The 26,572-nt window shown below is 48.7% G+C and overlaps 10 protein-coding genes across 10 annotated transcripts; 6 read left to right on the top strand and 4 right to left on the bottom strand.

The window, feature by feature from the left end:
* Window positions 1-772: 772 nt before the first annotated feature.
* Window positions 773-1,901, bottom strand: N7447_001320 (Rab family GTPase; the record flags this gene model as incomplete). The annotated part of the gene is made up of 3 exons (XM_057225596.1): window positions 773-1,468; window positions 1,576-1,796; window positions 1,856-1,901. 3 exons carry the CDS (start codon window positions 1,899-1,901, stop codon window positions 773-775), a joined length of 963 nt encoding a protein of 320 aa, XP_057089612.1.
* A 955-nt stretch (window positions 1,902-2,856) lies between these two features.
* On the bottom strand, window positions 2,857-4,533 carry N7447_001319 (putative MFS monosaccharide transporter; the record flags this gene model as incomplete). Its single annotated transcript, XM_057225595.1, has 3 exons — window positions 2,857-3,117; window positions 3,167-4,389; window positions 4,440-4,533. 3 exons carry the CDS (start codon window positions 4,531-4,533, stop codon window positions 2,857-2,859), a joined length of 1,578 nt encoding a protein of 525 aa, XP_057089611.1.
* Window positions 4,534-7,488: 2,955 nt separating this feature from the next.
* On the top strand, window positions 7,489-9,110 carry N7447_001318 (L-lactate dehydrogenase (cytochrome); the record flags this gene model as incomplete). Its single annotated transcript, XM_057225594.1, has 3 exons — window positions 7,489-7,597; window positions 7,653-7,966; window positions 8,034-9,110. The coding sequence occupies 3 exons, from the start codon at window positions 7,489-7,491 to the stop codon at window positions 9,108-9,110; spliced, it is 1,500 nt and encodes a 499-aa protein (XP_057089610.1).
* Window positions 9,111-9,662: 552 nt separating this feature from the next.
* N7447_001317 (metallophosphatase domain-containing protein) lies at window positions 9,663-10,778 on the bottom strand (the record flags this gene model as incomplete). Its single annotated transcript, XM_057225593.1, has 1 exon — window positions 9,663-10,778. The coding sequence occupies one exon, from the start codon at window positions 10,776-10,778 to the stop codon at window positions 9,663-9,665; it is 1,116 nt and encodes a 371-aa protein (XP_057089609.1).
* Window positions 10,779-11,568: 790 nt separating this feature from the next.
* On the top strand, window positions 11,569-13,534 carry N7447_001316 (serine/threonine-protein kinase; the record flags this gene model as incomplete). Its single annotated transcript, XM_057225592.1, has 5 exons — window positions 11,569-11,732; window positions 11,787-12,601; window positions 12,660-12,744; window positions 12,810-13,044; window positions 13,097-13,534. The coding sequence occupies 5 exons, from the start codon at window positions 11,569-11,571 to the stop codon at window positions 13,532-13,534; spliced, it is 1,737 nt and encodes a 578-aa protein (XP_057089608.1).
* Window positions 13,535-14,115: 581 nt separating this feature from the next.
* Window positions 14,116-14,685, bottom strand: N7447_001315 (MGMT family protein; the record flags this gene model as incomplete). Its single annotated transcript, XM_057225591.1, has 3 exons — window positions 14,116-14,269; window positions 14,386-14,512; window positions 14,571-14,685. The coding sequence occupies 3 exons, from the start codon at window positions 14,683-14,685 to the stop codon at window positions 14,116-14,118; spliced, it is 396 nt and encodes a 131-aa protein (XP_057089607.1).
* A 202-nt stretch (window positions 14,686-14,887) lies between these two features.
* On the top strand, window positions 14,888-15,892 carry cwc26 (putative cell cycle control protein (Cwf26); the record flags this gene model as incomplete). The annotated part of the gene is made up of 1 exon (XM_057225590.1): window positions 14,888-15,892. The coding sequence occupies one exon, from the start codon at window positions 14,888-14,890 to the stop codon at window positions 15,890-15,892; it is 1,005 nt and encodes a 334-aa protein (XP_057089606.1).
* Window positions 15,893-16,320: 428 nt separating this feature from the next.
* Window positions 16,321-17,772, top strand: N7447_001313 (putative nuclear envelope protein Brr6; the record flags this gene model as incomplete). The annotated part of the gene is made up of 2 exons (XM_057225589.1): window positions 16,321-17,397; window positions 17,449-17,772. 2 exons carry the CDS (start codon window positions 16,321-16,323, stop codon window positions 17,770-17,772), a joined length of 1,401 nt encoding a protein of 466 aa, XP_057089605.1.
* Window positions 17,773-18,580: 808 nt separating this feature from the next.
* Window positions 18,581-19,915, top strand: N7447_001312 (uncharacterized protein; the record flags this gene model as incomplete). Its single annotated transcript, XM_057225588.1, has 2 exons — window positions 18,581-19,665; window positions 19,732-19,915. The coding sequence occupies 2 exons, from the start codon at window positions 18,581-18,583 to the stop codon at window positions 19,913-19,915; spliced, it is 1,269 nt and encodes a 422-aa protein (XP_057089604.1).
* A 511-nt stretch (window positions 19,916-20,426) lies between these two features.
* On the top strand, window positions 20,427-22,075 carry N7447_001311 (trehalose-6-phosphate synthase; the record flags this gene model as incomplete). The annotated part of the gene is made up of 5 exons (XM_057225587.1): window positions 20,427-20,718; window positions 20,762-21,131; window positions 21,197-21,570; window positions 21,615-21,957; window positions 22,006-22,075. 5 exons carry the CDS (start codon window positions 20,427-20,429, stop codon window positions 22,073-22,075), a joined length of 1,449 nt encoding a protein of 482 aa, XP_057089603.1.
* Window positions 22,076-26,572: the final 4,497 nt, after the last annotated feature.

Below are 26,572 nucleotides of genomic sequence, written 5' to 3'. Positions count from 1 at the left end.
TTACTAGCTGCCACACAGGCTACGACCGCGATCACCTCCACCCCCGACATAGTGAGTCAGATGGGATTTAGGATATATAAAACTGAGGGGTTAGAATTCGAGCGGTGGGTCTCGGGATCAAAAGCTCTACCTAGGTAGTAACGTGGTAGACTGAGATTTGATGTCAAACAAAAAGATTGGAGAATTGGAGATAAGAAAGGAACGAAGAAATGCCCAGCAAAGGGACCTTGGCAAAAGAAAAAAGAAAAGTGTCATTGGCCTAAGGCTGTGACGTGGACATCCGGACTCTATTGAAATCGACAGGTACTTTCTGATAGCAACAGCACAGTCCACCTGGACAATTTCTCTTTGATTTGCCGGCCAATCAGGAAGTCGTTGGAATTCTCCGTTATAAGCGAGATGAGGGGGTTTGACCATTGAGGCTGAAGCCCGATCTAGTATTATCAGCCGGGTACTAATTATAAATAACACATCTTTATTGAATCATAAGAATATAGAGTAAATCAGTGGACATCTCCGAAGATCGGATCCACCGTCCCCACATCCGATATATGCTGTTGGATGTGGCGTATAATACTGATCCTGTTGGAAATCCTGCGAGGGCTAATTGAACGAAAAGTACCTTCATGCATATGATCGGAAAAACAAGTCCTAACCCAAATCTTAACTACACTATTCTAACCCGTACACCCATAATCAAACGGTAAACAGTACAAAACGCTAGCTCAAATGCAAGAAAAAGCAGAGAATCCAACCCCCCCCCCAAAACCAATCAACAACAGCGCCCCTTATTGCGCGACGCACGCATAATCCTCTCCTGCTCAGTACCCTCAACATCAACAGCTGCCGCCAAACCCATCCAACTCCTCCTCTTATCGCCATGACCAAGCCGGAAACTCCCGGTCCCCTCCACAACCCCCGGACTAAACGGTCCGGCAACCCCATTCGCTATGGAGACACTGCCAATCGACAACGCTAGCTCAGTATCCCGCCGATTGCGCTGCTCAACCAGCTTACGCGTGATAACGCGGAAAACCTCATCGATTCCCTCGCCATCCCGCGCGCTAATCTCATGACAGCAATCCCACCCAATATCCTGTCCCCAGAACGCCGAACTGCGCTTTGAGTCCGGACTCTGTAGGGCATTTGATGAGAGTGCTGCGGCGCTGGCGCTGGCATTGCTACCGCCACTAGTACCGCCAAACACAGATGTCCCAAAGCCTAGTCCGCCCATGCTTGCGGTTGGTGGTGGAGTGGAGGCTTGGGTTGGGTAGAGCTGTTCCGCAACGTAGGCGATTGTGCGCTCGAAGGGAACTCGGCGGCGGGAGGGGTCATCGGCGACAATGTCGGACTTTGTACCTACGACGTGGATTATGAGTGAGTCTGTGCCATCGTCGCTGGGTGTGATATTTTTGCGGAGTTCGCGGAGCCAGCCGGCCATTTCTTGGAAGCTGTTTTGGTCGGTGATCTGTGTAGGTATTTAGTATCAGTAGGTTTATTGTGCTGTAGGTTGGTGCATGTATAGGCAAATGTGTACGCAGAGAGAAAGAGGGGAAAGTGTGGGGATGCACTGACATCATAGCACAGGAGCACTGCTTGGGCTCCTCTGTAATAAAGTCTCGACATGCTGCGGAATCTCTCCTGTCCAGCTGTGTCCCATATCTGTAGTCTGACTATGGTATCGGACGTGGAATCGAGGACGCGCTTTGTCACGAACGACGCGCCGATGGTTGAAGCCGCTGCGGGGTTGAAGGTGTTTGTACAATATCTCTCCACGAGCGCAGTCTTTCCCACCCCTAGTAATTAAGGTTAGTGTTTAGTTGAGTTTCCAATATAGATCACCGGGTCCTCCTACCCTGTGCTCCAAGCACAACGATCTTAGCTTCAAGACTTGAACTCATGTTTCCCCGAGGTTGAGGAAGCGGGGATCAGGTTTTTGTATTCGCATTATATATCCACAGTCAAAATTCTTTGACAACCGAGATAGAAACAAGGTCAGATCAAAGGGATATGTAAAGGAGGAATGAAAGAAAAGAAAACCCGGGCAAGTTGCGGGCGGTATCAGCCGATGGCGACTTCCTTGTTCACGGGGTCAACTGCACGTGTGGATAAAAGAAGTTAAAAAATGAAAAATGAGAGAAAGAGTTGGATTTCTATAAAACCCGACTGGTTTTATCTTGCAGTGGTTAATATCACATTCAAATATGAGATTTAAGATGCATGTAAAAGACAAAGGGGTGCACCTATATAACTGTCAGTTAAGTAATACTCCATTTGGTGATTGGTTTACTCTGGGGGGTTATTACATCCGTATAGTTTTAAGTATGACTATGAATGGTCCCTTGCTCGGGGAATCTATCAGCCTTATGCAAGGCAGCACCCGCATGAGTCACTATTAAAACCCTGGAGAGGCAGGTTAAGCGCACATGCAGGGGTATCATAACATTTACGTATACAATTTACATTGAGAATAAGATAAATGGAATATGTGTTCGTTCTCTAGACTGGTATCATATAAAGCGCATGTACATGATGCTAGTAATTCCCATGTCCGACGGAACCATTTTCGAAGGTCATCAAAAAAAATAGCACTGCACTTTCAATTCTAGATGGTACAGATAGGATAATCCATCGGCATCAGGGCCAAGGTGTCATCCTCCAGGCCAGACCGGGCCAGAAACAATGGGTATATAATGTCAAAAGCAAAATCAAAAACAAATAGGAGAATCTGGCGTTCACTCGTCCATTGGACAGAGGGAACAGCACAGCCATAACATGTGAGAGATGGCAGCGCACAGCGCTGTCACGCCGGTAACTTAAGAAACCGCTTAGCGGGGCTCATTGAAACGCTAGCGCTTAAGAGATAGTCTTGGAGTTCTCGGTCTCCTCATGGAAATCCTTGTCATCGCTGGAGTTGCTGCGAGGGGAGCTCTTCTCGCCGGCATTCTCCATATCGCCCTGGCGGCGGCTAGACTCGAAGCCATATTCGGCAGCCTTGGCCTCAATCTCCTCGTCGGTGAGTTTGGGTAGTTCGTAGGCAGCCTTGACATAGCTCATGTTCTCGCAGTAGCCCTTGGCGAAGATGAGATCGATCTCCTCGAGACTGCGACCAGCGGTCTCGGGGTAGAAGAAGATCATGGGGGGGGATGAAGACAAAGTTCATCACAGCGAAGAAAAGGTAGGTACCCCAGGAGATACTCTCAATCATAACGGGAGTGATCATGACAACAGTGAAGTTGAACAGCCAGTTGGAGCAGGTCGAGACGGCATTGGCCTTGGCACGAGTGCGGAGAGGCGAGATCTCGGCGGGGTACAACCAGGGGAGGGGCAGGATGGAGGCACCGAAGAAGGACATGTAGAGGAACAGACCGAAGACGGCACCCTTGGAAGGTCCGGTCTGGTCAGGGATCAAACAACCGAAAACGATGATCATGGAAACCATCTGGCCGGTCATCCCACCGATGAAGAGCTTGCGGCGACCGATCTTCTCAATGAAGAACCAGGAGAAGGTAGCGAAGATAGCGTAGACAATCATGTTGATACCACCGATGAGCATGGACATAAAATTATCCTGTCCGAGAGACTTCTTCAGGAGGACAGGGAGGTAGTAGATCACAGCATTGCAACCAGACAGCTGCTGGGCGATTTGAGAGGATGAACCGATAAGCATGCGGCGCAGGTGCTGAGTCTTGCCACCAGTGAGGAGATCAGAGTAACCAGCACCCTCGGCAACACCGGCAGCCTCGATGGACTCGATGACAAGTTGCTTCTGGAGCTGGGTCTCGTGGGAGTCGACTTCGTAACCACCGAGAGCAGCGAGTACATTCTCACCCTCGTGCACCTTACCCTTGGAGATGAGGTAGCGAGGCGAGTCGGGCAAGTAGTACATGCCAATGATAATGATGACACCGAAGACGATCTGGAAGCCGATGGGGAAACGCCAGGTGAGGTCGTCAGGGCCGTAGGAGGCACCAAAGTCAATCCAGTAGGCGATCATTGTACCAATGGCGATGATACCACCTTCGATACAGATGAGAAGGCCACGGTTGGAGGAGCGAGAGCACTCGGCTTGGTACGTAGGGATAGTCGAGGTGTTCATTCCGTTGCCAATACCAGTGAGGATACGGCCGACGAAGAACTGGGCGGTAGCTCCATGACCCTTGATGGCACAGATTTGAATAATAACACCAATCATCATGACCCAAGCACCGTGGATAATCATAAGACGACGACCAAGCTTGTCACCAGCGAACAAGGCGTACATGGCACCAACTAGACAACCCAGCTCGTAGACGGCAGTCACCAAGGCCTGCATGGTGGAATCATTGTGAGTGATAGGCATGAACTTTCCGAAGGCATCGGAATCAATAATGCCGGACATGACACCCTCTGCGGATGGTTAGCGTTGAATTTGGATCATGGATCGAATGTATACTCACGATCATAACCGAAAAGCAAGAAACCCATGGTGGCGATGGTCGACACCGTCAAACCCAAGGGCCTGCCGGACATGCCAGCATATTTAGGCGCCATAATGAATAGGGGATAACAATATAAAATATAACCAATCTATACAAGTCCAAAGATGAACTGATCCCAGTAAGCACGTGGGTGGTGGAATGACTGGAATGACTGGAATGGCTGGAGATATAGAGACAAGCGGAGAAAGTAAGAACCCCGGGGGGGGGAATAGGGGGATATTTGAATGTCTTTCTCCAACGGAGATTAACGAATGTGGTAATGAGATTCGTCCAATATTTCCCCCCGGTCTCTACTCCTTACGAGGTTCTGCCCGAAACTTCGGGGGAGAAAATAATAAAACTAAAAAAAATGTAAATAACAACAGCCACGTTAGTCTGGTCCAACGAATCATATTGATATCGAGCGGAGCCCTTTAGCCGAATGCATCAATAATGGCATGTTAAGCATTTCCAGAGGGCTCCACCCAGTAGTTTGCGTCCCTGATGATGTCACTGGACTTTCTTTTTATTTTCTTAATCCTTTTTTTGGTTGAGATTCATATATTTCATGATTGGCCCTCTGAGTGTGGTGGACATTGCCCTGGTATATGGATCCACAGGAACTGACCAAACATAATACTTCGCAGATGGATTCTGGGTATTGAAATGTACCTGGTGCGTGTCTTCTTCGGGTGAGAAAATAAACGAGATTTCCCCGGCAAGGAGAAGAATACGGCCAATAATAGAAGGCTTGCCGATATCAAATGGGGTACATCCCGATCGGCGGGATTGCGCACGCACACGGCAATATGTCAAATACGACTGTTGGAGTCCCTATATACAAGTATAACTATATTTGTACCTGGGACGTTGTACCCGATCTCAAACAGGTGCCGAGTCCAAGCGCCAAGCCACTCCCGTGCTTCTCGGCGCTGGTTGCAAAACGGGACTCGGGAAGCCGTATCCATCCCGACTTATCGGCGACGAGAATTCTGTGGAAGGACTAGCGCCATACTAAAGGGATCGGAAAAGGATCGGCATTGTGGCTTACTCGATCTAGAATGAGAATTTATCCTCCTTGCCTGAGATCTTTTAGGATTAGAACGTTTTTCTTTCCTGGGGAACCCCTATCTAGGCTATAGGTAATACATATAAGGCCGCATATGTTGTGCAAGATTGTTGGTCCGAAAACAAAACAGGAATACTGCAATTTACTAGAATTAAGCAAAGCCAAGAGCCAAGGCCCCTAGGGCCCGCGAACCTTTTTTTTTTTGGCTTGACCGTTGCTTCTTTCAGCCTGAAGTAAAACAGATGACACATTAATTCTATTAAATCTCTTCAATTATTTTCTCCATTCAAATGATGACCCACACGTCATGTCTCGAACAGATGAACATTCGGTGGAAAAGCGTGGCTTTGTATCCGCAATGATGTCGTTACCACTTCGGCGTAGTCAAAGTTTTCTCGAACTGCAACTAAGTGGACACGGCCGAAACAGAAAGGCACACATTGACGGGACACGGTTGAAAATTCATTTCCATATGCCTAGGTCCAAAAGATCAGAAGTGAACTCTTCTTGTACAATCCTAGGTAGAACGTTCTCTTCATGGCAAGCCGCATATCCATGTCCACAATTCAGGAGACTATGGGTCTCCTTCGGCTAATAATGTATATCACTGAACCGCCTTCCTGATCTCGTAGGATTGTCTTTATCTCCCCGCTAACAGAGGCCGTCAGGCTGTCGGTGCAGCCGGCCTGTGGATGAAACCCCCGCTGGTTGGTATTGTTTTTTATTCTTGCCATGTATTCTTTTTGATAGGCGATCCAAACAAAACTCATTTATGAGTCCTCTAATACCGTTTTATCGAATAAGCATTGGTGGCGATCGCTTTGCGCCCCGGTTCGATCTACACTTCCATAGACAGATTCAATAATTATACGCCACATGCACATTGTACAACTTGTGGACAGTGCATAAGGCGAACCCCCTCCCCGTTCAACGTCAGCGGCAACCACGAGGCAACGAGGGGTTGTGCCACCACCGTGGCGGAGATAAATGGCGGAGGTGTGGGAGGGAGGAGAATATTCGGAGGCGCCGGTGACGCAGGGAGACGTATACTTTGTAGACCGAATAAAGCCCGATGATAGCATCTGCATCGATGCCGATGTAGAAGTGGCTTATGTGCCTGATACGCGCTGCCAATTTAACCAGCTTGTTTTGCAGTCCCCTTGAACTTCGAGCTAAGAACGAAGTTTCGAAGAAGCTTTGTAGGCGATCGGCGGTGGCGCTGTCAGCCAAGTCCGATGCAGGATCGTTCTTCATGATCTACACTACTTGATAATGCGAGTAATGTTGTTTAATTGTGGCTTGAATCAGCTTCCAGCTTACAAGCTTTTAATAGCGATGAAAACCTTGGGAACTGCCTTCTGCACAACGGTGTTATGACATGGTGTGCTTATACTTGTATACCCGTACTCTCGTACTCTGCCCAGTGACGACAGCGATCATGTGACTATGTCACATGTTGCTGCCTCAGGCCGCTCGCTATTCCTTCCCTAAAGATCTCCTCGACATTGCAACTGGGGAATGTAGGTAGGGCTGTCAAAAGGGAAGTTTTCGATTGGCCGTGTATACTTATGCTCTTCTAGACGTTCTGAATGCGGCATGTCGCACAAAAATAACATCGGGAAACTGTGTGAAAGGAACATCCGATACCTAATGCGTCCGTTACTACTGGCTGATAACATAGACGTGACCCAGACCGAGGCTCTCACGACGATCCTAACCCCAACTCTTAAATCCATTGGACTTCATCTTAGGTATACATCAAATTAATATACGGACTCAAGGAGCATTTAACGTCTCATCCGACGAGCATTCAACGTCTCATCCGACGAGTCGGCCGAGAACCTCCCCGCAAGTTTCTCCCCCGGACTCCTTTCTCCCGAGGTCCACTAGATCTTTTTTCCTTTAATTACTTCCTCCCTTCTACTCTTCTGCAAATTACACTCTCTTATCCTTTTCAACATGAGCGAAGGCAAACTCACCGGCGCGAAGGTCGCCGAGCACAATTCCAAAGACTCGTGCTGGGTCATTGTACACGGCAAAGCCTATGATGTAACCGAATTCCTCCCGGGTATGTGTTTCTTCACTACTACCGTTCTCCTCGAATGCGCACTAACAGTCCTCAGAACACCCCGGCGGTCAAAAGATCATCCTCAAGTATGCAGGCAAAGATGCGACCGAAGAGTTCGAACCAATTCACCCACCCGACACCCTGGACAAGTTCCTGGACCCATCGAAACACTTGGGGCCAGTAGACATGGCGACCGTCGAGCAGGAAGAAAAGGCATTCGATCCAGAGGAGGCCAGCCGCCAAGAGCGCATTGCCCTCATGCCCTCCCTCGAAGCATGCTACAACCTGATGGACTTTGAGGCGGTGGCCCGCCAAGTCATGAAGAAGACGGCGTGGGCATACTACTCCAGCGGAGCAGATGATGAAATTGTAAGTTACCATGATATCGACATCGATACCTCAAGCACTAAATCTACCTATGCTAACCAATAACCAGACAATGCGCGAGAACCACGCAGCCTTCCACAAGATCTGGTTCCGACCACGAATTCTCGTCGACGTCGAGCACATCGACATGAGCACAACGATGCTCGGCACAAAATGCTCTATCCCATTCTACGTTACCGCCACGGCGCTCGGCAAACTAGGTCACCCAGAAGGCGAAGTGGTGCTCACCAGAGCTTCCCACCGACACAACGTAGTCCAAATGATCCCCACATTAGCCTCATGCTCCTTCGACGAGATTATCGACGCCAAACAAGGCGACCAAGTACAATGGCTCCAGCTCTACGTCAACAAAGACCGCGAAATCACACGCAAGATCGTCCAACACGCTGAAAAGCGCGGCTGCAAGGGCCTCTTCATCACCGTCGATGCACCCCAACTCGGTCGTCGTGAGAAGGACATGCGCTCCAAGTTCTCCGATCCCGGCTCGAACGTCCAATCCGGCGGTGATAGCATCGACCGCTCGCAGGGCGCCGCCCGCGCCATCTCCTCCTTCATCGACCCCGCCCTCTCGTGGAAGGATATCCCCTGGTTCAAGTCCATCACAAACATGCCAATCGTGCTGAAGGGCGTGCAGTGCGTCGAGGACGTCCTGCGCGCCGTCGAGGCTGGCTGTGACGGTGTCGTGCTGTCCAACCACGGTGGACGACAGCTCGAGACCGCGCGGTCAGGTATCGAGGTGTTGGCCGAGGTGATGCCTGCGCTCCGTGAGCGCGGCTGGGAAAAGCGCATTGAAGTCTTCGTTGACGGCGGTGTGCGTCGCGCAACTGATATCATCAAGGCGCTTTGCCTCGGCGCGACTGGTATCGGTATCGGCCGTCCTTTCCTGTATGCGATGTCTGCTTATGGGCTTGATGGTGTGGACCGGGCTATGCAGCTGCTCAAGGATGAGATGGAGATGAATATGCGGTTGATTGGAGCTACCAGTGTTGCGGAGCTCAATCCTAGTCTGATTGACACCCGTGGGTTGTTGGGTGGACACTCTGGAGTTGTGCCATCTGATACCCTTGGACTTGGTGCTTATGATCCATTGGAGGCGCCGAGGTTCAATGAGAAGCCCAAGCTGTAGTTTCGTTGGCCGCATTTGTTGTTCATTTCTGTTCATGTTGGTGCTTGCTGGGCTTGTCCTCGTCGGTCTGCAGGATGGTATCGTCTGGACATGTAACCATTGAGTTCATATATATCTCTATACCCATGCAATGTGTACAAATTATTCATTTTGAAGAAAAGTGTATTTCTTTTTCTTGTAGGATTGTAGTGCTTTTAGAGACATCTGGAGCTTCGACAATTGATGCTAAGATTACAGATATATATTTTGAATCCCATGTTCAATCTCGGCACTATGTTGGTATTGCTACTAGTATTAAACCGTCAACATATATATTATATAATTTATGATTTTTCTAATGGAAGATGTTCTGAGAAATAGCCTTGATTTTCCCCAGGCTGGGATCAAACGAAAGATGTAACCCGAAGAAGACGCCATTTTTGACATAGTTAAAACCGCTCAGCTTCTATTTACAGTTGCAGTTCACCAAGCGCAAACCACCAAAACATGTATGCTATTATAAATAAGAAGCAAAAAGCGAACGCTATGCGTACCGAACATACCGGTGGAAGATTACAGGTTAAAAACCCTCGGCGCGTTACCCAGCCGGCCACTATCACGATACATGCAAGCAGCGTTGACCATCCACCCACCATTGAGGTTCTCTCCACCCCAGATATGAGCCCAAACCACACCTAGGATCCCATATCCCACGACCCGCGCGGCATCCACCCAGGCAGATAGATCGAACAGATCACGCAGGAAGCCGGCTAGCGAAGAAACGCGGCTATAACGCGCACGCGAGCGGCGCGAAGCACATAATCTTTCCCAGGCGCGTTGGGCCTCATCCCAGAAGATGGGTTCCTGGCCTGCGGATTCATGGACGTGGCCGAAGACGTGGAGGATAGGACGGACGCGCCATGATTCTGCTAGCAGGTTGGGGCAGCCTGTGGAATATACGGGGGACATATCGAGATGGGCTTGGGGTGGAGTGTGGGTGACGAGGATGTCTGTTTCTGGGGGGACGGTGCCTGACCAGGCGTCATGGTGTGGGGGATATGTGAAGGCATGCTCGGGACCGAAGGGGACGATGGCTGGGACTTGGGGAGCGCCGTAGATTGTGAGGGAGCGCGAGCGGGAGCTGGTGAGAGGGGTTGTGGACGAAGGTGTGGAGGTGTCGGTGAACGAGAGGGTCACGGCTGAGTGTTGGAGGTAGTGGATGTCGCCCCAGTCGATGCGGGAGGCACCGTTCAGCTCGTGGAGCGAGTGGATGGATGCTGTTGAGGAGGAGACAGCAGTAAAGGAACCCCCCGTAGAAGATGGGTCTATGCGGTCCTCATCGAGGCGTGACCGCACGTCGAAGTAGCTGTCATGGTTCCCTCCGATGGCGATTTTATGTGGGTGGGGAAGGCTTCGGAGCCAGTTAACAGAGGCTTGGATATCGCGTGCGGAGCCGTCGTTGCAGAGGTCACCAGCGTGGATGAGAAGGTCTCCGTCAGGTATATCTGGCCATTCGAGGGTGTGGGTGTCCGAGATGCAGACTACTCGGATTGGTTGAGTGTCTGGCGGAGGGAGTCGAGGAGGTCCGCGCAGACGGAGCAAGATCTGGTGCACCGGGTAGAGTAGCGCAACTAGGGGAGAGGCGATGAAGTAGTCGGGAATAGGGCGGCGGTTGAAGGGGTTCGCCATGGTGATGGAGAAACCAAAGGTTAAGAGTTCAAGAGGTGAATCCACCGAGGTAAAGTCAGTTACCCATTTACCCCAAGCGGGGATCGTGACATCAGGACTATAGTCGATCTTTCTTTTTCCAATTTGATTGAAATTCGATAGAAAATAATTGATGGAATAGTATGATATGATAGGGCAAAATAAGGAATATGTACTCCGTAGCATAGAAGACCTAAACCACCACAGCTAAAACAGTTGAAACAGTTGAAACAGCTGAAATAGCTGAAATAGCTATCTGTCAACAGAGTCAAGATCACCATGTATCTTAGCTCGCCTGACTGTACTGCGTACTTCCTACTTGATATGTTTCTGCAAGTTACTCAAAGTATTAGCGACCTTCCTGAAACTTCTCTTTAATTATATTATAGGCTATTTGTTGTCTATCTCAATGCGTGCATATTTGCCACCACGACGCTGTGGCTGCTTGCGGAATACCATCCCATCTCACGATTCCTCTTTTCTCCGAGGTGATCGATCTCTTCTTTTATAACACTTGAGAGTTTGTGATCGGGTGGCCTATATTCCCTTTTGGCCTCTCTGCCTTACCCGTTTTCCCACATCATTTTTTCCTCCCCCAAATTATTCTGGTTTATTTGAATCTTTCATCTACTATATTCACCGATTACCGTGTCTTTTACTGTGTGTGCAGGTAGCGCCCCCCTCCAACATCCACCGCCTCTAAGTTCCGCTTGAGCCAACCAAAAGCCAAGTGTGCCCCGCCTCTCAGCTTGACCTCCCAAATCTCCACACCATGGAGGGAGTTGATCTCACCAAGGCGATGCTCAACAAGGGCAAACAGATGGCAAACGTCGCTGCTTCAGCTGCCAATGGCAACGGGGGCAAGAAGAGGAGAAAGGGTACCGACTTGAAGCCCATCCTCACCAATGAAGCGAACCCTGCGCCCGGCACCGAATCGTATGTTTTGAAGTGGTTCTCCGATGAACATAGTTACTAACTCAGTTCCCATAGAACCGGCGCTGCTCAGAACCCCAAAGCACCTGCATCGCGATCATCATCCTCATCGTCTGGCGAAGAACTCGAGGCTACCGCGGAAGAGGAGGACTCCGAAGACTATTGCAAAGGTGGATACCACCCCGTTGCTGTGGGTGAAGCATACAACAATGGTCGCTATATTGTCGTTCGCAAGCTTGGATGGGGTCATTTCTCTACGGTCTGGCTCTCGCGGGATACAACCACGAACAAGCACGTCGCGCTGAAAGTTGTTCGGTCCGCCGCACACTACACTGAAACCGCGATCGACGAAATCAAGCTCCTCAACAAAATAGTTCAAGCGAAACCCTCTCACCCTGGTCGGAAGCATGTGGTTAGTCTGTTGGATTCATTTGAGCACAAGGGACCGAACGGTATCCATGTGTGTATGGTATTTGAGGTCCTGGGCGAGAACCTATTGGGTTTGATCAAGCGGTGGAACCACCGCGGTATTCCCATGCCTCTGGTCAAGCAGATTGCGAAGCAAGTGCTGCTGGGATTAGATTATCTCCACCGCGAGTGCGGGATCATCCACACGGATCTGAAGCCGGAGAATGTCCTGATCGAGATCGGAGATGTGGAGCAGATCGTCAAAGCGCATGTCAACGAAGAAGCCAATAAAGAAGCCAAGGAGAAAGAGGATAATCGGAATGGACGGAGACGGCGACGCACACTGATCACAGGGAGTCAGCCGCTCCCTAGTCCGCTCAACACCAGCTTCAGTAGCTTCGACTTCAAACATAGCTCCTCCAACTCACACAGTAGCCTCAGCCAGATGGTCAATGAACCTGGAGGTCAGTTCCCCTTTGATACCTATATCACACAACCGGGTGCGGACTGAAACTGACCTAGCATCTACTGCAGAAATGCCCTCCATGAGAGAACTACTTGGGGTGAAGGAAGAAGACGTGAAGCAGAACCAGCGAGAGAAAACCGCGTACGTTACTATATCTCATATACATTGGCCTGATTGGCAAGAACTTGATCTAACAATACACACAGTGATCTTCTGGAGCGAGAGGTGTCTGGTATTTCTCTCGATAAAGGCTCTTCGAGCAAACCAGAAGAAGAACTTGACGTCAACATTATTTCCGTCAAGATTGCAGACTTAGGCAACGCTTGCTGGGTCGGCCATCACTTCACCAACGACATTCAAACTCGTCAATACCGCTCGCCCGAAGTTATCCTGGGTTCAAAGTGGGGTGCAAGCACTGATGTGTGGAGTATGGCATGCATGGTGAGTGACATGATCATCACAGCCGAAGCTGAACAACATACTAACTGTCCAGGTTTTTGAACTCATCACCGGAGACTACCTCTTCGATCCCCAATCAGGGACCAAATATGGCAAGGACGATGACCACATCGCCCAAATCATTGAACTGCTCGGTCCCTTCCCCAAGTCACTTTGCATGTCCGGCAAATGGTCCCAAGAAATCTTCAATCGCAAGGGTGAACTGCGCAATATCCACCGACTCCGTCACTGGGCCCTGCCCGACGTTCTGCGAGAAAAGTACCACTACTCCATGGAGGAGAGCATGCGTATCAGCGAACTTCTATTGCCCATGCTTGATCTGTCACCAGAGAAGCGAGCAAATGCTGGTGGCATGGCAGCCCACGAGTGGATAAAGGATACACCTGGTATGGATGGGATCGATCTGGGCATTGCCCCTGGCACCCGTGGGGAGGGTATTGATGGCTGGGCTACGGAGGTCAAAAAGCGATGATGGTGATCTTCGTGACCTCTGCCTCTTTGTTCTCTTTCCTTAGCCTAGATGGGGCTATCCCCCGGGTCTTTATTGCGGACATGCCCTTATGGCGATGATGTGAGTCAACGATCTTTTTTCTCTTTCCATTTACGGATTGATGCTGGTTGGTTTATGTCTTTATTTGTTCTTTCTTCGAATTTTTCTTTCGTCCTATGCTGGTAGTTGGTTGGATGGGGTGTTTTTCGACATGCTCGTATGCTTATGCTCTCGCCTTTTTCCCCTGCACGTCGGTCTACCTTTTGTGTCTGGTGCTTTTCCATCTCATATCTCCCCGATAGACTCGTCTTTCTGTTTTCCATTGATCATATTCGTGATGGGACCGCTCTTTAGTTTCCTGTGTCATCTCTTCCCACTCATCTGTGATGTCCTATCCGTCTTCTAGATTCCCTCCACCAGACAGACAAGATATGCCTATTTGCTATGTATGGATTCAGTCCCCCGTACGATTCTTCGAATCATTATAAATGCTCGAATATAATGCAAGGACATTGGAGCTCAAGGCATGAGGTTTGTAATATTGGTGTTCGACTTCCCCATTCTCAATACTGCTCATCCGCTCCCTCGCTCGGCAGCTCGCTGGGAAACCATCCATACCGAGAAAAATCAACATACATCTCGCCCATGCTGTCTGTAGTAACCTCCACACCTTCTTCTGCGAGAGCTTCGGCCTGACGCTCCGCACTGCCGGGCCCACTGCTGTGGTTGTTAGCCGTAAATACGTATAAGAGTTCGCTTCGAGTCGGCATCATATGGTCCAATTTGACATGGTGTGAGATTCCGAAACGGAGAGTAGTCTGGAACACACGCACCGATGTGAAATCATCCCCTTGGAATTAATCACTCGCTGCCACGGCACGGTGTTCGAATTGAAGTGCGAACCAGATTCCGGCGACGCAAGTACCTTGAGACAGACCCCGACCTGACGGGGACGCTGAGCTATTACGAAAGGAAGATGATTAGTATATCTACAATAACCATATAATTGCATCCATACGTTCACCGAGGAGGCGTGCAATGTGACCGTAGGAGGTGACTTTGCCCCGGGGTATCTCTTGGATGGCTCCGTAGACTGCGTTGGCCCACCACTCTGCTTCTTCGGAGCGTGGCATTGTGCAGATCTCCAAATATTTTTGCAACAAGATTCCAAGCCTTTCTACGTTGCCAAGTCCATAATCAAATAACGTTCACGGCTTGTTGACAAAAGCGCTAGGCGGCGTACAGTTCGGGGAAACATTCCTCCGGTTTAATCAATTACTGAGCTTAACCTGCACCCTGCATTTTCATATTCCTCACATACAGCATACCGAAATCATGTCTGGCTCACTCGCCGATTACCTGGCAAAGAACTACCTAACCGCCGACCCCGTCACCGAGCGCCCAAAGAAGAAGCGCAAGAAGACAAAAACCATCGATACTGCAGGCTCCGGCCTCATCATTGCCGACGATGACCCACCAGACATTCGCTCGTTAGGAAATACGGGAGAAGACGATGAGGACAGACCTTATTTTGACACATCCGCCAAGACCGCGGAGTTCCGCCGCGCAAAGAAGTCAAGCTGGAAGACGATCGGAGGACCCACGACCGGCGGAAGTGAACAAGAAGCCGCCGACGCAATCCTCGCCGACGCAGCAGCTGAACGCGCCGCCCAACAAGATCCAGATGACGAAGATGCGCTTATGATCGAAAATGAAGACCATGGCGCGGGGCGCATGGAGTCCGGAGCACGAGGAGGTCTCCAAACAGCCGCACAAACCGCAGCGATGGTGAAAGCCCAAGAAAAGCGGCGCAAAGCCGAAGAAGCACAATACCGTGATCCATCGGCAGTGAACGAAAAGAGCCAAGAAACAATTTACCGTGACGCATCCGGCCGAATCATCAACGTGGCTATGAAACGCGCCGAAGCCCGGCGCGCAGAAGAAGAAAAGCGCGAAAAGGAAGAACAGGCGCGCGAGGCGCTGATGGGTGATGTGCAGCGACAACAGCGTGAGGAGCGCAGACGCGATCTACAAGATATCAAGGCCATGCCACTTGCACGGACGATTGAAGACGAAGAAATGAACGAAGATATGAAAGCCCGCGATCGGTGGAATGATCCCGCTGCCGAGTTCCTTACTGCCCGGCGTGATACTGGCGCCAGTGTTACAGGGCGGCCACTGTATCGTGGTGCCTTCCAGCCTAATCGATATGGGATCCGCCCAGGACATCGTTGGGATGGAGTGGATCGGGGCAACGGGTTTGAGAAGGACTGGTTTACATCGCGGAACAAGAAGACCCGGTTTGAGGCACTGGAATATCAGTGGCAGATGGATGAGTAGATGCATTCTCATGTTGTCTGTCTTATATGATTTCCATCTTGTTTAATACCCATAGTGGGTGCTGGTCGCCCAATGCATCAAATGATCCAAATCACTCCGATGTTTGATTTGAGTTTGTTTATATCCTTGTAATGCCAATGTACGTTGTAGATATCTAGATCTGTGGTCTATTCCACAGGCCGATGTCAATTTTCGATTAGGCTTGCTCTAGCACCTTTGCATAGTGTCTTCTTCCTCGAGCTGTAAAATATACCAGAATGATTTACAAAAATAGATGTGTAAAAGAAGATAAAGTACAGTCCTCGGAGATAAAGAGTGCCGATGCCAAGGTTGCTACGGAAGTCTGGATGTTTACCCCAAACAAAAAACTTCCCGCCTTTAACTCTCACCATCTACCCGCTACATATCAGATTCTGCGCGACCCAAAGATGGACAAGCGAACGGGAGAGAGTCCAATGGACTTTGAATGGCAAACTCGAGCCCCCGGTGATGTGACCTCGCCATTCTACCAGCTTGGAGCGCAGCATGAAAAGAAACGTTCGTATTCCAGTCTGAACAAGGACAACTGCAATCCTGAGCTCTCTGACACTCGTACAGGAACATACAGCGCATTCGAATCTCCTCAGAAGCAAGCCCTACCCTCCCTACGCGAACCAAACTCTCAACCCTTCCTCTTCTCACAGCCCCGACAACAACCCGCACCACTATCACCAAAGGCTAAATTTGGCCAACCTGCTTTCCAGACGCCACGGAAATTCGATGTCGATTTCTCATCAGGCGCCGAGAATATGTCGTCTCCAGACTACGCAGACAATGAGGATACGCCTGAGCAGCAGTACAAGTCGGGGAAGGGAACTGCGTCACTATTCAACTTTCATGGCCGGAACCCGCAGAGCCCAGGGCGAGGCGAAATCCCTCGGCTGACCCACCACTCCAATGCAGCTTTGCACCGCATACAAAAAAAACGGCGGAGAGACAAGGAACTCGGCCGACAGATACGAATCGACACCGACGATGAGACCGACGAAGACCGGCCCAGCAGGGAAGAGAAGTCGATGAAAGCCACAAAACAAGGGAAGGGACAGAAGTCTGAACAAGATCGTTCACGAGCGTCATCTTGGTCTGAGTTCTTCAGCATGCTGGAGGCGCACCCGAATGTCCCCGCCATCCTGTCATGGTGGGCCCAACTGGTGGTCAACCTGTCGCTGTTCTCCCTGGCCGTCTATGTCGTATTCGCATTTGTGTCTGCCATTCGCGGCGAGTTTGAGCAGGCTGCACAGGAAATGTCCGATACTATCTTGGCCGACATGGCGGTTTGCACGAAAAATTACATCGACAACGACTGCGGCCGGTCGAGTCGCGCGCCGGCCCTGGAGACTATATGCGAGAACTGGGAACGGTGCATGAATCGTGACCCGGCGAAGGTTGGCCGTGCCAAGGTCTCCGCGCATACAATGGCCATTATTATCAACAGCTTCATTGACCCCATCAGCTGGAAGGCGATTGTGAGTTTCCTTGCGCACTCGGTTTTGGATCTTTACTGACCTGCATACTAGCTGTTCTTCCTGGCAACCATATCCACCGTCACTATTGTTAGCAACTGGTCATTCCGCTCATTCAGACACCGTCTCCAGCAACAGCACTACGCGCAGCACCCACCCCAACCACAATCCATGCACCCCCAGCTGCAGCACAATCCCTCCTTCGGGTACTATGGGCAGCAAGACCCTCGGCAAAACCAAGGTGTCGCCTACAATGAGAAACAAGACCAGCCCCTGATGCTCGAGAACACACGGGCGATGGACTTTGTCACCGAGCGCTCTCGTGAGCGGGAGCAGCACCTCCGCACACCGAGCCCAACTAAGCGCAGGTTTGCCTAAACCATTGTTTTCATTTCTTGGCCTGGGTCTGGTCGGCGTACATGTTTTACAACGGATGGGTTGGCAGCATACCCATCGGGGATGGGATTTTGAATTAGTCTAGTACTGGTGTTTTATTTCATACCATCGTCATGGTGTTTTCTTTTTCTTGTATTTGTTTCGAGTTGATTCAATCCTGGGGGGCTATATTGGCTTCTCTGCTGTCTCTACATCTAGTACTAGGTACATACTGGTTTTTAACCCAGACTGGCATAGATCTCCTGTCCTATAAAATTTCATTTCTTCTTTCTATTTCTTATTTCTATTTCTCGAAGTATATGATCTGAACAACAAAGTATTACATAACTATGTCGAAACCCGCGTTAATTTGATCCTGGGTTTGCCGATCCCGAGTCGGCCAACGTCCGCCGGTGGCCGAGCAGTTCGGCCACCGGCCATACTTTGCCACAGAGCCAGTTCGAAGTATAAGGTGGAGTTATTGGAGTCCTACAAGGTAATTCCAACTGCAATGCTCATTCGTTGATCCCATTAATTATCCCGGCCCAATCCCGAACCTGATTCCGATTTCCATGCCCTCGGCGGATTTAGCTATAGTTCAATCGCACATGAAACGGCATGTATGCGTCTGATGTCTTCATATTGGCCGAACTGAGGAAAATTTGCAGGTGAAAATTAGCTACTATATCCACCATGAAGCAGTTAAAAGGAGCTACATATCCCATACAGTGGTAGCTTTCATTTAGATAGTTCTAACAACAAACTCCCTTTTCCATCTTGTACCTATTCTCTATTGTGTAGCATCAAAATAATGGACCACGAATCCCCCGACCCAGTCGACTGCCCAGAGGGAGGTCTCGTTGGCAACCTCGTTGTGGCTGGCAGCTTCAGCGCTATCATGGGCGGACTCGGCTTGATGAACAGCATCGGCATCTACCAAGCCTGGATCTCAACACACCAACTCTCAAACATCAGTGAAGGACAAATTGGCTGGATCTTCGGAATATACAACTTTCTTGTGTTCTTCTGCGGGATCCAGATCGGGCCGATTTTCGATATCAAAGGGCCAAGACTGCTCATGTGGATCGGCTCAAGTATGCTTGTATTGACTTTCATCCTCATGGGCTTTTGCGAGGAGTACTGGCATTTCCTCATTGTCATTGGAATCATAGGAGGAGTTGGTACATCGTTCATATTCATTGTACCCGTCGCAAGCATTGGTCATTTCTTCGTCAAACGCCGAGGAGCAGCAACTGGTCTTGCATTGGCCGGGGGCAGTATCGGCGGCGTTATCTTCCCCTTGGTATTGCTGTACCTCGCGCCACAGATTGGATTCGCCTGGGCTAGTCGGGCCATCGGTCTAATCACGCTGATCCTTCTGATCCCCGGCTGTCTTCTAGTTCGCGCGAACTTCCCTCCCGGGGTCCGATCGGCTCCATCGCCGAAGGCTTTCCTTCCCGATCTCACCATTCTCAAAGACCCAGTCCTCGCCCTGACGACAATGGGGGTTTTCTTCATTGAGTGGGGCTTCTTCATTCCACTCGAGTACATTGCCTCGTATGCAATTGCAAGCGGGATCTCCATCGATCTATCGTATTTGATGGTCGTCTTTTTGAACGCGGGTTCTTTTCCCGGTCGTTGGCTGCCGGGCATCATTGCTGATCGCATCGGTCGGTTCAACACATTGATCTTGACAAACATTCTTTGTTTGATTTCGGTCCTGGGTATATGGATGCCTGCAGACGGGAATCTTGTTGCTACGGTTATATTCTCTATTGTATTTGGATTCGCCAGCGGGAGCAATATCAGTCTTGTGCCAGTCTGCGTGGGAGAGTTGTGTCCTGTCGAGAATTATGGGAGATATTATACCACTGTATATACCATTGTTAGCTTTGGGTAAGTCTTTCTCTCTTTGTATTGAGTCTCATTTTTTAACATGTGGCTAACATATACTTTCCTTAGGGCATTGACTGGCGTCCCGATTGCTGGAGAGATCATAAATGTCTGTGACGGACAGTACTGGGGACTGATTGTGTTTGCTGGATGTTCATATGCAGCTGGATTGAGCTGCTTCATTGCTGTAAAGCTTCTACAAAACAAAAGAGGCAAATCGCTGGAAAAGGTTGAGGCGAGTGTCGAGTTCTGACATGCCCATGACGAAATCCAGTCCCAAAGAGCCGTATATAGGAGAAAATAATATAAGAATAGAACAATACAATCAATTAAACATCAATCATTGAGAATTGTTATGGTATCGGTCTTTTCTGTAGAAAATAGGGCTAAATGACTAGTTTGAATTTTATACCCCAACTCTGCCTCTATAGAAACCCGGAAAAATTGTCAACCAACCATTCTACATATTATCCACATGATTCCAGACAAATGGAATACTGGAGGTAGAATGCCACTGAGGCCAATCTCGCCTAGATATAGGCACGTGGAAAATAGAAAGGAGAGGGATGCGTTTCCTTTCATACTGACGTAAATTTGCAATTTGCCATTCGCCATTTTTGCGGCTATGTATAACTGCCGATTTACTCTTTGGTATCTGCTTCTTTCAACGCGAAAGCTGAGTATTCTTTTGTCTGATACAGTTTATGACTCATCGTCCGTTCTTTGTTATTGAAGATACATAAGGTCACAGCTGTTGTAACAGGATGGGCTCAATCACCGACAATAAACGAAACCTCATCATAGTTTCAAATCGCCTTCCACTGTCTGTGAAACGGGTCAAGGGTGCCTTTGAATCATCCCTTTCGAGCGGTGGCCTCGTCACTTCCCTCTCTGGGCTGACCAAGTCCACCAAGTTCCAATGGTTTGGCTGGCCAGGAATTGAAGTCAAAGACCCGAAGGAACGAGAGGATGTGCAAAAAAGCTTGGAAGAGCATAATGCAGTTCCAATATTCCTCGATGGCTCTCTGGCCCATGAGCATTATAACGGGTTTTCGAGTAAGCTCCATGCCTTAACACCACGATCCACGCTGACCGCCAGACCGCATCCTCTGGCCCATTCTCCATTACCAGTCCGGTGTAGTTTTTGACGAGACTCCATGGCAAGCATATAGGCGGGTAAACGAGTTATTTGCAGATGCAATTGCCGAAACGGCGGAGGGTGGAACGTTGATCTGGGTGCATGATTATCATCTGATGCTTTTGCCCGAACTTCTCCGTGATCGACTCAATCAGCAAGGCAAATCCTGTGCCATTGGATTCTCGCTCCACACTCCCTTTCCAGCAGGAGACTTTTGGAGGAATCTCCCTGTGCGAAAACATCTCATTGAGGGCATGTTGTCCAGTGATTTGATTGGGTTCCACACCGACGAGTATAAGCAGAATTTCATTGACACCTGTGCCAGTCTCCTGTGAGCATTAGCCCTTAATTCGCCTTCCCCACAAGATTAAGAAGTATCAACCAACATCATAACAGTAACGCACGCACTGAAATTCTCAACCAAATCCAGTATAAAAATCGGCTCGTCTGCATAGACAAGTTCATTGTCGGCATCGACCCCCAGAAGTTCACCGACACATTGCAAAAGCCTGATGTCCAAGAGCGTATCCGAAGCTTGAAAGAACGCTACAAAGGCGTTAAGGTAATTGTTGGCGTCGATCGACTGGACCATATCAAAGGCCTCACGCAGAAACTCAAGGGTTTTGATGCTTTTCTCGATGACCACCCAGAGCTACAAAACAAGGTTGTTCTAATCCAAGTCGCCGTCCCAAGCCGCGAGGACGTAAAGGAATATCAGGATCTTGAGACGGAACTGTGTACTATCGCCGGGAAGATCAACGGAAAACATGGTAAGCTTTAGTCGCAAACCATTGGGAGTATACTAACTAGCCAGCCACCCCTGAGGGAATTCCACTGCTGTATATGCATCGCTCTGTTCCATTCAACGAATTGACCGCGTTGTATTCGGTAGCCGATGTTTGCCTTCTCACCTCGACCCGAGACGGAATGAATCTCGTGGCTTTCGAGTATGTGGCCTGCCAGCAAGAGCGCCATGGTGTTCTCGTTCTCTCCGAATTTGCCGGCGCGGCTTCCTTCATGACGAATGGTAGTATCCCATTCCACCCTGCAAACAAGACGGAAATGTCCGAGTCGATCTTCAATGCACTGAATCTGGACCCGGCCGAACGAAAGGCCAAGTACGAGTATCTCCGAGGCTTTGTCAATACCAACACAAGGTCCGAATGGTTTCCTACTTTCGTATAGTTAGTTGCTGACCTTGGCAGTGCAAAATGGGGCGAGACCTTCATCGAAAGATTATCCCACCGTTGTAGACGACCCGGGACCCCATGCTGATCGTTGAAGATTGGTGAGTACGATGTATAGCAATACTTCCATTCTGCAGATCCTTCTTGTCTGTCGATAGCAAGGCGCTCGCCGATACCATAGGGAATGAATTGTCATCTCGTTTTGCGCACGGGTACTGAGTGCTAGCGACTTGGTTGACGGTTCGCTTCTTAGTCGAACTGTCTGTATCCTTTTCGCTTAGTCGTCAAGAAAATTCGATGAGTCGTCGGTTGTCTTTTGGACTCGTTTTGCTGTTGGTAATGTCTAGGTTGCTTTTATTCTGTACTGAGACTGGATTTACGTGGAGACAATTGTCGTGTAATACCGAGGCGGTAACGCCAGAGCTGTTTGTATAGATCCGAAGTAATGTACCTTGTCCGCAAACCTCGATCGCCAAGTAAAATGTAGCCAGCTTTAGCTCGCGCACCACGTCGATTTCAGGCGTGAGAGTTTGTACAAATTTAGACTACAACTTAATCACCAAGTTCAAAAAATATGACGCTAATGGTTATGTTCAAGCGTTCAGGACCACGCATGTCTCATCGCAGCCCTTACCACGCACAAGCAATAAGTACATCTATCTAAATGTAGGTACCCTAGATTCTACTAGGCCAATCAGCGTCCGATCCGCGTGGCCCACCGCCAATGAGCGTCGAGTAAATGAGCGTCGAGTACGAGTATATAAATTATTGCCAACTTGGATTTGTCTGTTTTGTTTTCCTTTTCTCCTACACATCCCCTCTGGTTGTATTTAGCCCCAGAAGCCTCATACATCTACTGTTTCTTGCGCGCTTGGACTTGACCTCGTTTACTCTGCATGTTGATGATTTCTCGTTTACACCATTGCAGCTTTGGTACGTTCGTGTCCCTCAAGTCCCAGGTCGTTCATACCGCGACATCTTGTTCGGTGCGTCAATTGTCTCGCTGCCTAGCTGACTCGACGTTCTTCGCTTAGTCGTTTACTTGGCTTAGTCGTTTACTTGGCTTAGTCGTTTACTTGGCTTAGTCGTCGGCGTACTTTGCTTACTCCTCACACAGTTTTTCTCTTATTTTTTATTTGGACTTCAATCTTGATTCCTTTATCTTCTCTTGGTAAGTTTCTATCTTTTTTCCCATCCCCATCCCCTTTGTTGTGCAGTTTTCTCGCTTCCCTGCTGTCATCGACTTCATGTCCACCCCCCTTTAGTGCGATGACGATGAAGTACGATGACACATTCATCATTCACATTTGTCTGAGTTACCATGAAAGTTGCCTTTTTACTAATGTTTCGCTTGACTAGTGCCCGCAGGCGTACTTACTTTGGCTCAGCCCAATCCAGCAGTTGCAAGGTAAAGTGCATGTCCCCTCCCCCACCCCCGTCACCCTTTTACCATGACTTCTTCTCGACCTCATGGGTTTCATGTTCTTTGGCTGTGCAATGATGATTTACAATCATGGATTGGTGTCGGAGGCCTGACGAAAAAAAGCTATATCTGAGCCACCGTTTGAACATTGCCATGACTGCTTGATATAATCTTCACTTACTTTTGAAGTTTCATCCGCTAATCAAATAGTCTCTCTAGTCTTCCTTTCCATTTATGGACTGTTATACGACAACAGTGAGAGCCAATGGATTGGCCTCAGACCACTTTCCGAGGTGAAGTATACATCCCCTAAGCCATATTATTCCTAGCAATGACTACTCCTTGGTGTTATGGATTGTTATTTGGTGGCGCAATGATGATTTGCAACCATAGATCAGTGCTCGGAGACCTGACGAAAAAAGCTATATCTGAGCCACCGTTTGGAACCTGTTACTTTCTTTACAGAATCATCATTGACTCATTTTCGAAGATACATCTGCTAATGGAATCACCCTTCTCTAGTCTTCCTTTACATTTCTGGGCTGTCATCATGACCGTGATAACGGCCGCTGCCTGTTCTCATGTCTTGGCTCAATACGATCTACCATTATAAAGGTACAATTCATGTTTCCCCCAGCCTTATCCTTGCTATGAGTTCTTCTTCAGCTCATTATTTTCATATTCCTCTGTCGTTGAAGTTTCATCCGCTAATCAAATGGTCTCTCTAGCCTAGCTGTGCCATTGCTGGCTGTCAATATAACAGCAGTGGGAGGTAATGGATTGGCCTCATATATATAACTTTCCGAGGTGAAGTGTACATCCCCCAAGCCTTCTCCTTCCTTACAATGACTACTCCTTGGCCTTATGGGTTTCATGTTCTTTGGTGGTGCAATGATGATTTACAACCATACATCAGTGTCGGAGGCCTGACGAAAAAAACTATGTCTGAGCCACCGTTGAGCATTGCCATGACTGCTTGATATACTCTTCGCTTGTTTTTGAAGTCTCATCTGCTAATAAACGTCCTTCTCTAGTCTCCCTCCACTCTTCTGGGTCATCAATATACTAATGACGGCCAATACTCGCTGGCCTTTCGATCGACCGTTTCAACCCCTTTGCTGTCTGGGTAGCGACGCCGTTGTCATTTTCCTGCTCCATATGCCTGCTCACTTTTGAAGATGACACCCTTTGATGGTATTGTAAGTCCATTTGCATTCTGTGGCTTTCAAGTTGACGATGATGAAACGGGTTGGGTCCTGAACCTTATGTAGTATTCGCCCGTTGTGGTAAAAAAAAGAGTCCTGAAGAAAAGACCCTATCTGAGCCTACATTTGATGAAAACCTTCCTATTTGAATCTCATTTCATGTTGCTGGATTACGGTTGCTAATATTATTGCATCTTTCCAGCTCGGCTCTCCTCCGATTGCCTTGCAGAACCGCTATTGTCAATCCCCTGCTCGATTATCTGCTCATTCCTTAAAATGACACTTACTGGTAGAATTGTAAGTCTACTTCCGCAATTTATTGCTTCCATTCGGCGAGGATGAAAAGGGTTATACCTCTTGACCTCGGCAGTGAGTATTATCTGTTCTTATTTCTGTTATTGTGGGCCATAAAAAGCCCGAGGTCTGAAGAAAATAAACCCTATGTCTGAGCATCCATTTGACGGAAACTTCTCTATCTGAACCCCATATCATATTGCTGGATTAAATTTTGCTAATATCATTGCATATTTCTACCCAGCTCCTCACACTCCCGTCCCGTTGCTCCACTGGGCTTGATTTGGCAATGATACAAACGGGTATACCTGAACCCTAGCTCGTGTAGTATCAGCTCCTTGTGGTCGGAGAAAAGACAGTTCCGAACAAGCCCAACGCATATCTGAGCCTCTACTTAATCAATTCGCGTGCAAGGTTTCCATGTCAAGTCTGTGGATCTAATACTGCTAGTCCCACTGGCCCTTCGGTGCTCTATTTGCATCTTGGCCAAGTGAGTTGTCGTTACCTTGTTACCTTGTTGCCATAATTTCCCATCTTGTCAATCGGTGGTTTTCTTGATGAGAATGATGAAACAAGGGAAACCATCGAACCTATTTGATACACCATCGAACAATCCTGACTTTGTAGATTATCCTTCGCATGGCTTTCTCTGGATATTGATGACTGTCGCTAATTCCCGAGTCTAGTTTTCTCACACTGTTGGGCGTTCCCTATTGGTGATTTAACGGGTGCCAATGATGGAAAAAGAGAGCTGACTGAACATCTTTGATGACCAAGCTACACTTGTCTGAGGCACCATTTGAGCACTTTGCATTTCTCTATTTCACGTGCCAGTCTGGCTATTCTGCTCAATGGCCCCATCGCTGACTTATATAGTGAATTTTCCCCCATATTGCGAACTTTGCCAGAGTGATTGAGATCTCCGACAGCAATCTGCGCGGTACCAATGATGAAAAAAGAGAGCTACTGAACATCTTTGATGACCAAGCTACACTTGTCTGAGAGACCTCTTGAGCATTTTGTCTTTTGTCTCTTGCGCTTACCAGTCTTCGCTGGTATTTCAGTGGAGTCTCCTATGCTGTCAACCCCTTCCCGCATACATTCCTCCCTCAATGGTATCTGCTTAGTGGCGATGATGAGAATCATTCAATTCTGAACTTTATTGACGAAAAGGTTGCGATCTGAGCCCCATTCAAGCGTTTTGCCGTTGCTTCCCCCCCCCCTTCCTATACTATTGGATCCTATCTAATCCACACTCTCTTGGCTAATATTTAGCTTCGGACGTACCCCTACCAAAGATTGAATGTGCTTTGAGCGATGATAAAATTGTTCCAGATCGGAACTGCGTTAACGACACACATGGCTAGTCTGAGCCCTCATTTGAAGCATTGTGCCATTGCCATTGTTATAGTATTTTTTCCTTTGAATTGCCTTACTCAATACTAACGGTTAATTTGAAAGTTCGATCTCGTGTGGCTGACATATCTCCTATCCTTCCCACATTCCTCATCGATTTGCTGCCGATGATAAATGAACGCGTATGCTGAGTCCTCATGACCCAATCTCGAGGGTAGTCCTAGGAAATATTCAAGTAATTCTTTCTGTTATTGCTTCAAATATAGAGCATTGTTCAATTCCCCTTTTTCGGGTTCCCAGAAGGGCC

This window comes from Penicillium robsamsonii, assembly GCF_028829455.1.
Source record: "Penicillium robsamsonii strain IBT 29466 chromosome Unknown utg000001l_segment0_segment0, whole genome shotgun sequence".
Lineage (NCBI taxonomy): Eukaryota > Fungi > Ascomycota > Eurotiomycetes > Eurotiales > Aspergillaceae > Penicillium > Penicillium robsamsonii.
Note: the sequence above shows the minus strand (reverse complement) of the source record. Positions and strands in the feature narration are given on the sequence as shown.